The 16664-nt window shown below is 39.1% G+C and overlaps 1 protein-coding gene across 1 annotated transcript; it reads left to right on the plus strand.

Annotated features, from left to right (window-relative positions):
* Window positions 1-14737: 14737 nt before the first annotated feature.
* On the plus strand, window positions 14738-15205 carry LOC137756373 (histone H2B-like). Its single transcript, XM_068532652.1, has one exon. The coding sequence runs from the start codon at window positions 14738-14740 to the stop codon at window positions 15203-15205; it is 468 nt and encodes a 155-aa protein (XP_068388753.1).
* Window positions 15206-16664: the final 1459 nt, after the last annotated feature.

Below are 16664 nucleotides of genomic sequence, written 5' to 3' on the forward strand. Positions count from 1 at the left end.
ATTAACCCTCATGCATGTGAATGGGCTTTCTTGGATGTTCCAGATGAGAGGTGCCTCCAGACTGCAGCCTCAGGTAACAGACACCAAACGGAGCAGAAAAACACCCAGTCAACCCACAGAATCCTGAGAAATAATACATGGTTATTATTTTGTTTATTGCTAAGCAGAAATGGATATTCAAAACATTGTGATCTTGGTGAATGTTACTTCTTTTTTTCCTGTAGTCTGTTATCATTGGATAATATAGAGATTCTCTTATCCTTGAAGGCTTGGTAGGACTGTTATCATTTTGACTACAATTTGTGTGTTGGTTTATGAGAGGGAGAACATTTCTGAGCATTCCATCAGTTCCTTCTTGAGGGGATTTCCTAGGGAAATTTTCACAATATATGATACATTAGTCTTGGAAATTGGAAAATAATTCCATAATAATTATGGAATCACACTATAATCACAAAATTAATGTACTAAGAAAGTGTTGCCACAATGGCTCCATGGGAGGAGCCTCAGAAGGTGGTTTGGTGAGTATTCATTCAGAACAAAGGGTATTTCTTCACTTTGAGAAGTGTTTCTCAAAGAAGGTGTCCTGAAACAGTTTTTCTTGCTACAGAGACTGCCAATGGCAAGAAAGTCACTTTCTTTGAGTACACATAGACGAGACTCTTCTACCAGACAGCAGATAGATATACATTGCAGTCTTTGGCCTTAGAGAGTGTCCCAATACAGCACTACTGAGTGGACAAGTCTGTCCAATTCTGGACATCATTAATAGGAAGCCCATTTGCCAGCAAATCTAAGCCACTTTCTCCAATTTCACCTTTATAAGGAATCAAGTTGATGTATTGTTCTCCTTATTCTTTTTTTCATTTCTTGGTTGGTCTACATAAATCAGACATAGAGCAGAGGTGTATTTGAGGGGGCAGTAATGACACAAGCATTTTAAAGCAATAACATAAGAATAGCTGGTGAGCTAGAGAGACACAAAAAAGGGAGAACTGTAAGCTAATTGTAAGACACACCCCTAAGGGCAGGGCAGAACACATGCTACATATGGGCAGCTTGCTATAAGAGTTTTGAAGAGAGAGGGTCTGGGCTGCGAAACCCCTGTTTCTCCTTCCAACCTCGTGAATCAGGTAAGTCATTGCTGCTTAGCATGGCCTGTAATTTTATATGCTCACCCTCTCATCTCCAAGAACCCTAGGATACCTCCCTGGGTCTCTGTATACTGACAATATTCTCCTACTGCCTCTTTAAAGCAAAAAATTTCTGACTGTAGGAACGTGATTTGTTCCAACAACATGTGTAGAGTTCTGCCAACTACCCGGTCCCAGTCTAGTGCCTTTAATTATTATGCTTTCTCAGGTGGTAGCCTGAAGAGCAAAGGTGATTTTATTTCAACGAAAGTCCATTGGTGTAGCAGGGTGAGGAGACATTTCCGGTGTGGAGGCCAAGCCTACGCATTGTGGTTGCCATAGAAACTGGACGTCACTATGGCGACCGTGAAGACTTTTCTACCGAGGCAGACGTGGCCTGAAGAGAAGATCCGGTCATGCCTTCAGGTGTTTGGGACTCAGCTGAGGGTGCGGGTCCCCGGTGGGGGCTGGACCACGCTGGGGTGTGGGGAGACAAAGGGATCCACATCCAAGTCACCTCTTTCCCGCTTTGGGGCTCGGTGCCTCCGCTGTCTCATAGGTAAAGCCATTGTGGTCCCTCCTGGCCCCAGTGAGTGCGGTGTCCTGCTCCAAGGGTGTCCTGGAGCCACTTTCCTTCTAAAGGCAGGGTTGCGGGAGGTGAGACAAGTAACGACTCTCTCTGAGCCTCAGCTTTCCCCTCTGTAAAGTGGAGATAAGAATGCCCTCCCCACAGGGTCGCTGTGAACATTCAGTGATAACACATGAATAAGCCAGCGGCCCTGTGGTTGTTGCGGGATCATGAGTGCCTGTATGAATTCAGGCCACTTCTTATTCCTTTTTAACATTTTTTGTTTTTAAGTAGTAGACAGAGGAATAACTGAGAAAAAAAAGAAAAGCCCTGATGAGAAGCCCATTGTAACATTGGGTTGTTACAATCACTACCCAATTGTTTCAGTGTCATTGTCACTAACCCAGTACCTACCACGGTGCGGGGCACATAGTTACACCAGTAAAGCTAAAGCATGGTGATTGCTGGATTTGTCTCTCCCTTTGCAGATCCTCATGCTGGTGGCCTTGCTCATATCAGGTGTCTGAAAGAGGCAGGTTCTGAGCATCTGTGTCCTGATGGCTGCTGGAGCTTCTACTCCAGGTTCAAGGGCAGCAGTCCTCAGGAAACCACAACACTTCACATCTTTAGTTGGATATGACACCTGACTCAAGTGAGTTCATAGATCTGAACAAAAGCATGTTGTAGAATAGCTCCTGTGAGGTTCACAAACTAGCCTAAAAGTAGGGAAACTACTTTGATCTCATCTTGGAAGAAGAGGTTTAGCAGGTGGCATTTAATTCCATCAGCAGCTACATGCTTTGCAGTAGCCCTGATGCCCATCTTAGAGATGCTTTCTTTGAAAGCAATTAATTGTCTAGCTTGAGGAAGGCTCTTTATGTTTAACATGCATGTGCATAAATTTATATATATTTTTCTGACTGTATAAATAATAATCAGTGATTCCTATATATCTCTCAGATGGTTGTTGAAATATGCCATTGGTTCAAAGGTCTTCCTAGCAATTTAATATTGTAATATGGATTCTTCCATGGACACCATGTTTTTATCCATTGTATAATGAAATTTTTAAGATGCCAGGAATTTTTCAACTGTTAGTTAAAATGTCAGTTACAAGAATGTTTGTATTTTCAAAAATATTAATTACCCTATAGTTTGCCCTATTATAATGATACCAAACCATGTCCCCTAAAATAACCATATAGGTTTAAATGTCATTAGTATTATTTTTTCCAGCACATAACATTTTTAGTTCTGTACTACATGGCCTCCCTAGCCCTCCCACTGCCCTGTCCCTAGGCAAAAACAGTTATCTGCCACTATGGATTAGTTTTCATGTCCCAGAAATGTATTTAAATAGAACCAAATAAGTTTTATTAATTTTTTTTTTGGTCTGGGTTTGTTCATTCATTGTAATTATTTTTAGATTTGTTCATTTTGTTGCACATATCAATAGTTCATTCTTTTGTATTGCTTAGTAGTATTCCAGTATATGAATACACCACAATTTCTTTTATCCATTTACCTGTTAATGGATGTTCGGGTGGTTTCCAATTTAGGGGTCTTTTAAATAAAGCTTTTATAAGCATTTGCGTATTAGTCTTTGTAGAGACATAGACTTTCTTCTTCTAGAATAAATACTTAGGAGTGCAATGGCTGGATCATGTGATAGATGTGAGATTAACATTACAATAAAGTGACAAACTGTTTTCCAAAGTGGTCACACCATTTTTCATTTCCACTAGCAGTTGTATGAGAGTTCCATCCCCTATAGTCTTGCCAAGACTTGGTGTGTTCAGTCTTTTTAATTTTCGTCATTCTCACAGGGATGCAGTAGTATTTCATTGAAGTTTTCGTTTGCATTTCCCTAATGATTAATGATGTTGAGCATTGTTCCATGTAGTACTTATTTGATATTTGATTTTTGGTGTGTGAGCAATGTCTATTCATAATTTTTGCCCATTTATTTGAGTGTCTTTTTCCTTCTTATTGGCTTTTGTGAGATTTTCTATATTCTGGATACAAGTCCTTTATCAGTTATATGATTTTCAAACACTTTCCCAGTCATTGGCTTGTCTTTTCATTCTCTCAACGGTGTCTTTGGAAGAGCAGAAATTTTTACCTTTCAGGAAGTACAATTTATCGATTTGTTCATTTACAGATTGTGGTATTGATTTATCATCTATGAAATTTTTACCTAATCTAGTGTCACAAGGACTTTCTCTTGTGTTTTCTGGTACAATTTTACAGTTTTTGCTATTATATTTAGGTTTATGATGTATTTTGAGTTGAGTTTTGTATATGGTACTATATATGGATCACAGTTTATGTTTGTGCATGTGGATGTCCACTTCTCCAAGCACCATTTGTTGAAAAGACTATTTTTTGTCCACCAAATTACCTTTGTAGCTTTGTTGTAAATCAGTTGTTCACATATGTGTGGGTCTATTTTTTGACTCTTCATTTTGTTCCTTTGATATACATTTTCACCTTCACCACAAACCACACTGTTTTTATTCTTGCAGAATTAAAATGAGTCTTGAAATCAGGTAGTGTTTATCTTCCCACCCTGTTATTGTCAGAGTGATTTTTCATGGTCTAGGTCCTTTTTATTTCCATATGAAATTAGAAATCATCCTGTCAGTTTCTTTAAAAAAGTGTCTGCTGGGATTTTTATTGTGATTTCATTGAATCTGTAAATCAGTTTGAGAATAGACATCTTAACAATACTGTGTCTTCCAAACCACGAAGATGGCATGTCTCTCTATTTATTCAGGTGTTGTTTAACTTTTATGAGCAATGTTTTGTAGTGCTCAAAGTATAGGCATTGCACATCTGTGGACAAATTATTCCTAAGTATCTCGTACTTCTTGTAACTATTATAAATGGCAGTATTTTTAATTAAAATGTTAAAATTTTCATGTATTTTATTTTTGTTGAATTGTCAGTAGCCAAATATTCAACAGAAAGTGTTGGGGAAGCTTTTTGAGTGAAAGCACAGGCTACTGTAGAATGGAAAGTGTATTTGATGCATAACTTGTGTTTCCTGTATTTCCACATCAGCTTTTACCCATTATTGGCAATCTACTGAAATTATGGAGAAAAATGTCCCAGAGACAATTCTACAAGTCATCTCCAGAAAAATCCATCACTAAAATAGTCCAGTAGCTTTGAAATTTATGTGTGATCAGAAATGAATCTGTTGAATTGTGGGGATTTTCTTCTTTATACACCAGTGAATCCATTCAGTGAATTCCTGGGATATTGGGTGGTGAGGGAGAATGGGGGGGGTGGGGGAGGAGAAGGAGGGAGAGGGAAAGAGAGAGCATGTGTGTATGTGGGTATGTATGTATGTATGTACGTATACACTTATGTGTATATTGCTAAAGCTTCCAGGAACCTTTATTGTGCAGAATACTTGAGGTTAATTACTGTGTGTTATGTCAGTTCTATTTAATTCCTATCACATATTGGAATGTAATCAGGGTGGATATTGTTTGTTTTTTCCCAGTTTTACTAGGCCAGCATAGTTACCATGGTGACTCTGTGACTGCAGTGAGATTTGACGCAGTCTGAGCATCTATTTATGATTCTTACCTGAATCACTTGTTGCTATGGTTTCTTTTAAGTATTGCTTTTCCAATTTTGTCATTTCTTCTAGAATTATTACTTAGCGTTTGAGTGTAGGGTCAAGCTTTCCCTTTTCCCCATCATTAATTAATTATTAAATAATTGTTTTCGTTTGTATAAGTATGACCCCTAAAGTCCTATTTTTCTCAAAGGGTTTATTATCATTAAGTATTTTGATGCTCAAATTGTCCCAGAATTGGCCAGTGTTAGCCCTTCAAGTTGACCTCTGTGTCCATTTGACACCTCCCTCTAATTCTTTGCGCATGTACGTTCTCCTCTATAGAAAAACCAAATCTAAAAAAGTCAATGCACCAAGAAGAGAACACAATAGATGTTAAATTAAATAAATATTATCATAAGCATTAACACTCAAATGACTTGAGGTAGGAGAAGGAGTCATCTTACTTCTCTTAACTGCTGAACATCCTCCTCTTATTTTGATGCAAGGAGATGGAGACATGTCCCACTACCAAATCTGGATGCCTGTACTTAAATCACCATGGTGCAAAGCAAGTACTTGAACAGAAAAACAACAGGGAAGCTATCACACCTCCTTCCTACTCTATCTCGGGGTTGAGTATCACAGGAAGGCTGTTATTGGTTCAGGCCTGGTCACTCCACCACTCTTTGGACCAATAGCTGTGGCTCACGGGCTGCCAGTCCCTCCTCGGCTGCATCAGTGGAGGGTGGGGCCTGAGCTCCTCTCACTGGATACTCTCATCATCCAGTGATGCAAAATTGCAGGTCCTGAAGGTTCTAAAAATCAAAAAATTCTCGATTGGGAAACAATAAATTGTATGAATCTGAATGAATTCCAGTAGTAATTTCAGAAACCAGTGACTTAAAAAAGTGAATTGTTTCTTGGAAGTTTCAGGTAGCTATTTTGTAATATGTTTGAGTACTCATGTGTGCATTTAAATGACTTAATATTATGGGACATGTCGAAAAAGGTTGAAGAGGGATGTATTGGTGGGCTTATTTGCTTCCTCACTTTATCTCTGGCTATATCACACATAAAGTATCTCTAGGAAATTCCACAACATCCTCCCAGGGAATGAGAATTAAAATGCAAAATAAAATTAATACAAAAATAATTTAGACCTTAAGGAACTCTATAAAGGCTGACCTAGAACTAAAATGACTGTTCAGGTAAGTTATGAAATGCAGTATGGTTAAGGAATAGTCACAATTTTTGTTGGAACAAACTGCACTACAGACATATATTCAAGTAGAACTGATAATGTTTGATGTTTACTTCAACTTCAAAATGTTTTAGTGATGGGCAGTAGTATGGCACAGGTCGAAAAACTAGAGTCAATCTGACTCTTCAGTGCTACAGGTCTTTTCCTGACAAGTGAGTGGCTCTGAAAAGACCCTTTGGTTTGCGAGGCTCAGGTGGTTCTGAAGCAGCTCATTTGAGGATGGTGTACCTGATGACTGCCTTGGTGGCCTAGGACATGGCGTGCTTGCCAATCTCCCTGGGCAGCAGCAGGGGCACGGAGGTCTGGATCTCTCTGAAGGTGATGGTGGAGCGCTTGGTGGAGCTGGCCAGGGGTGCAGCCTCCTCGGCGATGGGCTCGAAGATGTCCAGGCCCTCGTGAAAACCTGCTTCAGCACGCTGGGGAAACAGGTGATGAAACTGTCTGGGCAGCAGCGGCGACAACGCCTTGGCATCTTCTGCTTTGGGCTCTTTGGTTCGGCCTCTGTGGGCTCTTTGGTGCCCAGGCTTTCCTCAGAAGAAGTCTCACGGCAAGGCTCGGCCATGTCGGAGCCACCTTCCCCACAGCTCAGAGGGAAGGACAATGAGGCTGCTGAGGGCCAGTGGCCGGGTTTATAATCCCTGCGTTCTCTGATGTCACAGGCAACGTCCATATCTGACTGGACAAAATGCAAGGCAGGGAGGCCTGTCACTAAGGCAGCCCATGTCACGTGTCATTGGATGCCACCCTGCCTGGCCTCCCGTCAACCAATCCCAGTGGAAATCTGGTGACCTTTAAACTTTCCGTGACCTCCACTAGAAAAATCTTTGAACTATGCCCCATGTAGGAAAAGGTCATCCGTTCACTGCAGCTGATTTATGCCTACTATTTATGCATGAGAACTTTGAAAAGATGTCACCGAAGTCACCTACATTGAAGAAAAATCAGTTTGAGTTCCCTGAGAGAGTCTCTATAACTCAAACCTTTGCCACCATCAAAATGACTCTGGCCACTTGGGGGCCATTTTTCTCAACACAGAATTTTCTCTTTCCATGGCTGAGCCACCGTGGCTTGAGCAGGAACTCTCTGACTTGGTCAGCAGAGTGCTCCTCAAAATCAGTCATAGGACATAACTGACCAGCCCTTACCTCCAATTCTTATCAAACTTACAGGGAATCAGAAAGAACAGTAAAACCACATTCTCCAAAGACAGGCCACAAACAGAAATCGGATACTTGTACATAAATACTAAAAATATTTAACATTTAGCAAATTTTAATTTTTTTTAACATTACTTAGGTACCCCAAATACCACACATACTGGAATTGATGAAAAAATATGTGTTAGTTGAAAGAAATTATTTTTCTAATTCCCTAGAAACCTTCTGAGTGAGAAGAAACTAATCAGTAAAAGGGAAATATTTAAAAATTAGAAACACATTCCTTTCAAAACCCTACGTAACTCAAGCAACGTATATCTTTAATGTATTTATGTAAAAATAAATTACAGACATTGAACCAAGAAGGACTTAGGAAGACTTGAAGAAATGGAGGTCTTCAATGAGCTAAGATCCTAATGGTCAGGTTTCCAGGTGTGTTTCCTGTGAGGGCTTCAAGGAGCGGCTAATTCTACTGCTATCAAAATAGTTCCAATCATGAAAGGATAAATGCTATTTTTTATTACTGGTAAATACAATATGATGATCAAACCGTGGAAGAAAGTTTACAACAGGGAATTCTTTGGACCATAATGATAGTGTTAACATGAACCCCAAAGCTACAGGAGGACACCTTTGTGATTACAAATTCTCAAGGAGACTTTTCCTGACCCCAAATCTAGGGCATGGTGTAGAATTCTTTTTTACTGGCATCTTCCCTTTCCATTAGAAAAAGTCCAGTTTTTCATTAAGGGTGCAGCCACTCAAGCAACCACAATTATTAAAGATCTCAATGAAGTATTAATTTCTGTCACTTTTCACACAGAGGTGAGCATTTTCAATAATGTATATAAATAATTTTGTCAAGTTATTTTTCATGTCTTGAATGTAAATTTCCCCCATTTTCTATTCCATTTATTGACCAAAACAGAAGTGTAACTGACCCTTTAAACTACTCTGCAGCGTAAAAGACAACTAACACTCATACTGGTGCCATGGAGGTACCTCTCCAAGGGGTTGTCCAGCAGGATAGGCAGATTTTTACTTGTCGGCTCAGAACTCTCAAACAGCAAAGCGGAAGCTATGTGTCCTCTTAAAGATTAGCTCTGTAATGGGCATAACATCACTTCTTTCATACTCCATTGGTCAAAGCAATTATAGGCCTGCCAGAGTCAAGAGGCAGGGGAACAGACATGCTTAATCCATCTGAGAAGTGTCTGGGAATGAGCAGCTTTCACAAATCTAACAAACAGTGCCACACAACACATGCTTTTTGAGATGCTGCTGGGTGCCACACACATGATATGTCCGTAGCACAAGGTCCTGGGTTCCTTGGGCCACAGTGTCGTTAAACTATGGAATACTTTCCCACTTGACTCACTCTTATCTGGGTGAACTCCTGCATGCAGTGAATCCCTGTAATCCGGGTCAAACCTTTCCCTCTGGTGGCATGAAGTTTCTGACCATTGTAGACATACCATCCCCCTACTCCTGGGCCCCTGGACATAGAAATACAGACACACAGATTGACAGAAAGGAGAATGTTTCGAGTGAGTACATGCTTCAAAGAACTCTACCAGAATCTGGTCTGGATATCAGATTTTAATTTGATTGCCTCATTCATGACCCTAACTCCAAGTAAGATTACATTTGAGGTACTGGGGTTTAGGACTTCAATATAAGAATTTCAGGGGACGCAATTCAAAGTATATGTGATATGAAACCTGAGCTGTAGATTGGCACATGTGCTGACTCTTCCATCATATTGATTATTTAGTTTCCCATTAAGAGAAAAAAGGTGACTTCATTCATCCTCTTTTCACTCCGACTATTCATTGCTTAGTTTAATTTTCTTTATTTTTAGCTTCTTACTTCTGTGAAGGGAGAAGATACTCAGTGATTTCAACCCTTAGGAATTGTTTATGACTTTCTTTAAACTCCATTATTAGTTCAATATTTTAAAGGACTGTATTTGTACTTTTAAAATAATTTGTAATTTCTTCTGTGAAGAATATCACTTTGAGCCAAACAAAGAGGCAAAAGCTGGATAATCTGCAAAAATCAAAACTTTCCTTGATGACTAATAAGAACCTGCAGTATAAACAAACAAACAAGCAAAACAACGAATACTAAACTTTCATTGGGTTACTTGTATGGAAATATGTTAATATAAATGTTTCAGACATTACATGAAATTTCTAAAAACCTTATATGTTCTGGTATAATGTTATAGTCATAATCCTAGTTATTACTTTAAAATGTATATCTCAGAAATAACTAATTTTCTTGTCAACTGCATTATTATGAACTTTCATCAAATCTTTAACCGTGGTCATTTTTAAGTCTTTTGTCATTTACAGACAGTTCTGGGTGTACTCTGATGCTTTTGCAAATATGTTCCTATAAAAGGGTTTCATCTTCAAGAAATTCATGGAAAAGACTCTGACAAGTACAGGTTTCTGGTAACTGACTGTACTGCTGAACTGAATGAATAAGCATTTTCAGAACTCTAATGAATAACTGATGAACTCATAAAAGTGCTAACAAAAGATCAAGATGAAAAAAAAATTAATTACATGGGACTGAGTGAACTGATGAGGATGAGTATAATTTTTGTGACTTTCTGTTTGAATTAAAAAAAAAAAATCCCACAAGGACTCAGAGGCAAAGAATATACAAATCAGTTTTCACTGCAAAGTAAAGCAGCTGTTACAGTGGAGGATTACTGGACTGAATGTCAATATTATGACATAGTATGAGTGTGTTTCATGTTTGGTAATTGCAATCATTGTTGCCTTTGTTGTGGTCAGCCATGTACAATGCTTGGTGTCAGTCTATTTATCTCTTGTAAAAATAAAATACAGTGTGTGTGTGTGTGTGTGAAAGAAAAAAAAAAACTTTCCTTGAACCCATCAGAAGAGGGACAGGAACCTCCAGGAGAGACAAATCTATGTAGCTTTAGCAGAACTGTATGAACTCAAGAGAAAGGTTGTGAGCAGGGCAAGAAACTAGAAATTGTTTTCCTAAGTAGTGCAGCAGGAAGGGAGGAAACGCCTGATCCAGGACTGGGTACAAATTTCTTTGTTTGTTTTTCAGCCCATTGTGGAAGATCTCTGATGAGCCATTATACTTCCAGAGTTCTCCTTGGGAAATTAGAGTAAGGATTTAGGATAATTGGACCCCCTTCATGAGGGTCATTAGTTAAAATTATTCGGGAATATTAGAAAAATCTCATTAAAGAACTTGAAAATAAAAGAATTTTCTTTCCAAGGTGATCAGGAAAATTGTCAGGAGAGCAACTACAAGTAAATCCCTCTGAATAGTGCCTTGAGATCGTCATACACATAGGGGACAAAACTTTGGGAGCCAAAGCCTCTTTTGAAACCATGCTCATTTCAAAGATAGAACTGTAAACCAGTTGGAATGCACAGCGTAAGTCATTTTATTTCCATCATGCTCACTACCGCTGCTTCAAAATCCTAGTGTTTGTCCATATGACATACAAATGTTTTGCCAATCTTGATCTTGCATACTAGTCTCATACATATTGTATTATGTGAGAAGTTATTTTAAGAAAATGAATCTGTTGGGACATTTTTATAGCTCTTTGGGCGTTTTGCACCTAAAATTTCAGAAATAGAATAGAAGGATTAGTGAAATGCCATTTAAAATATACCATATAGACAGTGAAGACTGGGAGTGCAAAGGTGAATGACAGATATGAAATCTAGGATAGAGAGAGGAAAAATGGGTTTTGATGTTGAAGACTGGAAGATAAAATGAGTACATCTGATCATTCACTTCAGAAGGTGATTGAAGAAAAGGGGCAATTATGATCTAATGGTATGGTTAACAGTAAAGATTGAAGTAAGGTCCAAACTTCCAGTTTTAATTAAATAATTCGCAGACATGTAATATACAGCATGGTGGCTATAGTTAAATACTGTATTGTATATTTGAATGTTGCTAAGAAAGTAGACCTTAAAAGTTCTTATCACAAGAAAAAAAATGTGTAACTGTGTGTGGTGGTGGCTGTTAACTAGAATTATTGGGGTGATCATTTCATAATATAGACATATATCGAATCATTATGAAACTAATGTTTCATGTCCATTATATCTCAATAAAAAAGACTAATTGAGGGAAACAGGTTTACTACTTCAATAAGAAATTATAAGCAACCCTGGAAAATAGTATTAATATAGCAAACATATCGCAATCAAACTTATTCAACATTATCTTTGTTACAGAATTCATTGAAAACATAAGAGAAAAGCCAAACATGGTACAGAAATATCAAAATCAAAAAGTTCAAGAAAAAAACCTATTCCCCGTTCCCTAATATCTGGAGATGCTACTCTAAGTCATTCAGATGAATCTGATTCTATTCCTTCCAAGTTTGTAATGTATTCTTTGTGAAAATGCAAACATTCATTATATGAACAAAAGATTGAAGAAATTTTACATAACCAATGAGATATAGCTGGACAGAGGATTGGTGAACTAGAAGACAGATAAAATAATAGAAATAATATAGAATACTTCACAGAAAGTAAAAGAAAAAAAAAAGGATAAAGGTGAGGCAAAGAGACTCAAGGAATGGAGTAAGTAGGTGATAAGTATCACATAGGCATTCCAGAAGCATAAAACTGGGTGAATATTGGAAAAATACTATTCAAAGGAAAATGGCTGGTAATTCCCAGAGTTAGGGGGAGCCATAAGTTCCTCCATTCAGGAAGCAGACCTGACAAATCATAGTAAACCTTCAAGGTAACCCTAGAGATCAAAATAGCAGACAAAAAGACGCAGTGCCTAAAAAAGGAATACCAAATAGTGTGACTGCAGACCTCTTTGTCTTAATAAATTGAAGCCAAAAGCAAGTGCTGAGAGAAAGTAACTATCATCCTAGAGTTGCATATCTAGCCAAGGTATCATTTAATAGTGAAGCTATGCTACACATGAAGATGGACCTCCCCAAACCACACTCAAATGTAGACTTGCTCCACCGGCTGCTGAGAGTACAGTCAGGTGCTAATCCTCAGCCATTGAACCTTTCAGATATTTCCTCAGCTTCAGAGAGCTAATTTGCCCAAAGTTAGGGACTTCCTGAGACAGTCACATCCAATGTCTGAACAAGGGGAGGGTATAAATATATGTCTCATCCCATCCTCAGATGGTAATCCTGATTAACATTCCCACATAATTAACCCCATCTCAGTGCTGGCTTCCTTTTGGAGCTTAACTGAGAAATAAAGACTTTTGAGAAAAATGAAATCTTATCGTGTTTACATCAACTGACACCATGTTAAAGGAACTTCTAAAGAATGTAATTTAGGAAGATGGAAAAAGATCACAGCAGATGATCTGAGATGCAGGTAGGAATGTTAATAGAATAAATTAGCAAGTAGAGGTAAATGTAAAACAATGACTGTACACAAAAGTTGCAATAATGATTACAGTTCCTTTGAAGAATCAAGTAAACAAGACATAGCTAAATACTGCAGTTATGCAACACTTGGATGATAAGAGTGTCCAATGAGAGCAGCTCACGTCCTGTTCACTGGTTCGGCCAGTGATGGACTGGAAGCTTGTGAGCCACAGCCTTTGGCCCAGTGTGGGAAAGTGGCCAGGGAAAAACAAATAAAAGCATTCTTGGGAGGTTCAGACTTGGGCATTGTGGAGGAAACTGGAGGGGTTCCTTCCCTGTTGTTTGCTTGCTAGCTTGTTTTTAATCACTGTAAGTTAATGATCTGAATTCAGAGATTGTACTGTATGTGTCTCTTGTCCCTTGTATACAAGTAAGGGAAGGATTTGACTACTAACACATCAAGTGGGATTTTTGTATTTTCATTGGTAAATGGGATTCTTTAGAAATAAGGAACGGCAAGCTTCCTTCACTGGTTTTATCACCATATTACATTTTCTGGTAATAAAGATTAGCTTTCCGCTTTCATAATTGGAAACATTTCATGAGCAGTAGAAATAGCAGTTCTTTAAAAGTGCAAATGGACACAGCTTTGGAATCTTGACCATTTCAGATGAAACCACATTGATGAACCCCCCCCCCTTTTTTCAATTCTTCTTAAGTCATTTTTTGATTCCAATTCTGCAATTTATTGGTAAGGAAACACATTAAAGAAATGCCTCTGTCTGTATTGTCATGTATTCTTGCAAGAAATACGCTTTTATTTTAAAGAACTTCCCATTTATTCCTTCCATTCTTCCTATGGTGTTTTCTTAGAGAATTAATCATTGCTTTCAATCAACAACTCTTACCTTTGTTCACAAATTCAAGCATGTGGGGTATTTTGAGGACCTAAGGAATGTTAAGAAAACTTTATATTTGAGAAATGTTTAAGTATTTTTACTAATTTTAAAAGTATTCCCATTTCTGTTTGTGTTCCAACTTTGGACAATGTGGCTTTGAGATTTCAATTTTTTCTGATTCACTGAGGGTTTTGATCATAATTGGAGGCAGTAGATGGTCAATTATGTCCCATGATTTCGAGGAGCACTCTGCAGACCATGTCAGAGACTTCCGGCTCAAGCCACGGAGGCTCAGCCATGGAAAGACAAGATACTATGTGGGAGTAAAATGGCCCGCCAAGTGGCTAAAGTCATTCTGATGGCGGCAACGACTTGAGTTAGGGAGGTCAGACTCGCTCAGGAAGCTCAAACTGATTTTTCTTCAGTGTAGGTGACTTGGGTGACATCTTTTCAGAGTTCTCATGCATAAATAGTAGGCATAAATCAGCTGAGGTGAACTTTGCCTACACGGGGCATAGTTCAAAGATTTTCTGGTACAGGTCACGGAAAGTTTAAAGTCACCAGATTTCCACTGTGATTGGCTGACTGGAGGCCAAGCAGGGGGCCATCCAATCACAGGTGACATGGGGTTCCTTAGTGACAGACCTCCCTGCTTTGCATTTTATCCAATCAGATGTGAGCATTGCCCGTGACGTCATAGAAGGCAGGGAGTAGACACCGGGCCAAGGGACCTCGACGGCCGCCCTGTCCTTCCCTCTGAGCTGCGGGGAAGACGATTCCGACATGCTTGAGCCTTCGTCTGAGACGTCTGAAGAAAGCCCGGGCACCAAGGAGACGTCTGAAGAAAGCCCGGGCACCAAGGAAGCCGAGCCGAAGAACCCGGAGCAGAAGACACCGAAGCGCCGCTGCAGCCGCCGTCGCCGCTGCAGCCGCTGCCGCCGCCGCTGCAGCCGCCGCCGCCTCTCTGACGGCTTCGACAGCTTTGCCACCTATTTCGGAAGGGTGCTGCAGCGGGTCCAGGAGGGCCTGAGCCTCTCGCAGGAGGCCGTGAACGTCATGGATTCGTTCGTGAAGGACATCTTTGAGCGAATCGCCGGCGAGGCGGCGCGCCTGGTCCGCTCCAGCAAGCGCTCCACCCTCACCTCCAGAGACATGCAGACCTCCGTGCGCCTGCTGCTGCCTGGGAAGAGGGGCAAGCACGCCATATCCAGCGCCACCAAGGCAGTCATTCGGTACATCACCGGCAAATGAGCTGCCTCCGGACCACCTGAGCATCGCAAACCAAAGGATCTTTTCAGAGCCACCTCAGTTTTCTTAATAAGAACTGTATTCTGATAAACTTTGATCGACTTTGTTTTTTAAAGTGTGTCATCCTGCTAATTTTTAAACATCTTTTTTACAAAGAACTAAATATTATCAACTACATTTTAATATATCTATGGTCTAATTTGCTCAAAATGAAATAGTGAGTTTTGTTCAATAATGTTGCATTATACCACTTTACTAAAGAGTGAGTTCTTTTATTTTTCTAGGTCAACCTTTCACAGGGTCTGTAAGATAAAGTTATTTACCTTTTTCACTCTCATTTTCTCATGAATGTATGGCAAAATTTTCCAGAGATTCATTATGTACCGTAATGACAACAAATTAAGTGCAGGAACATGTATAAGAATTCAACAGACATAGTAGAAGAGATATTAAGGAGGTTTTCTTTTTCTTTTTTTTAATTGAAGTATAGTTGACTTACAACGTTGTATTAGTTTCTGGTGTACAGCAAAGTGATTCAGTTATACATATATATAATCTTTTTCATATTCTTTTTCATTACAGGTTATTACAAGATATTGAATATAGTTCCCTGTGCTATACTGTAGGACCTTGTTGTTTATCTGTTCTATATATAGTATTTTGTGTCTGCTAATCCCAAACTCTTAATTTACTCCTCCCCCCTCCTTTCCCCTTTGGTAACCATAAGTGTGTTTTCTATGTTTGTGAGTCTGTTTGTTTTGTAAATAAGTTCATTTGTATCATATTTTAGATACCACATGTAAGTGATATCATATGGTATTTGTCTTTCTTTGACTTACATCACTTAGTATGATGATCTCTAGGTCCATCCATGTTGCTGTAAATGGCATTATTTTATTCTTTTTCATGGCTGAGTAGTATTCCATTGTATATATTCCACATCTTTATCCATTCGTGTCAATGGACATTTAGGTTGCTTCCATGTCTTGGCTATTGTAAATAGTGCTGCTATGAACATTGGGGTGCATGTATCTTTTCACATTAGAGTTTTCTCCAGTTATATGCCAAGGAGTGGGATTGCTGGATCACATGGTAACTTTATTTTTATTTTTTTTAAGGAACTTCCATACTGTTTTCCATAGTGCACCAGTTTACATTCCCACCAACAGTGTAGGAGGGTTCCCTTTTCTCCACACCCTTTGCAGCATTTATTATTTGTAGACTTTTTGATAATAGCCATTCTGACTAGTGTGAGGTGATACCTCATTGTAGTTTTTGAAACCGTGCACCTCAGCTTGGGACTTGAACCTAATCTCACCTCAGATGAGACTCGAACCCACCTGACTTGCACCTCAGATGGGACTTGAACCCACAATCTCTGGCTTAGGAAGGTACTCAAATCCACAATCTCCCAGGTAAAACTGCACACCTGGTCTCAGGACTTAATGAAGTTCAGGTTCTT

Source organism: Eschrichtius robustus, chromosome X (assembly GCF_028021215.1).
Source record: "Eschrichtius robustus isolate mEscRob2 chromosome X, mEscRob2.pri, whole genome shotgun sequence".
Taxonomy (NCBI): Eukaryota; Metazoa; Chordata; class Mammalia; order Artiodactyla; family Eschrichtiidae; genus Eschrichtius; species Eschrichtius robustus.

Coding starts and splice junctions, on each gene's coding strand:
- LOC137756373 (XM_068532652.1), top strand. CDS start 14,738: ATGCTTGAGCCTTCGTCTGAGACGTCTGAAGAAAGCCCGGGCACCAAG.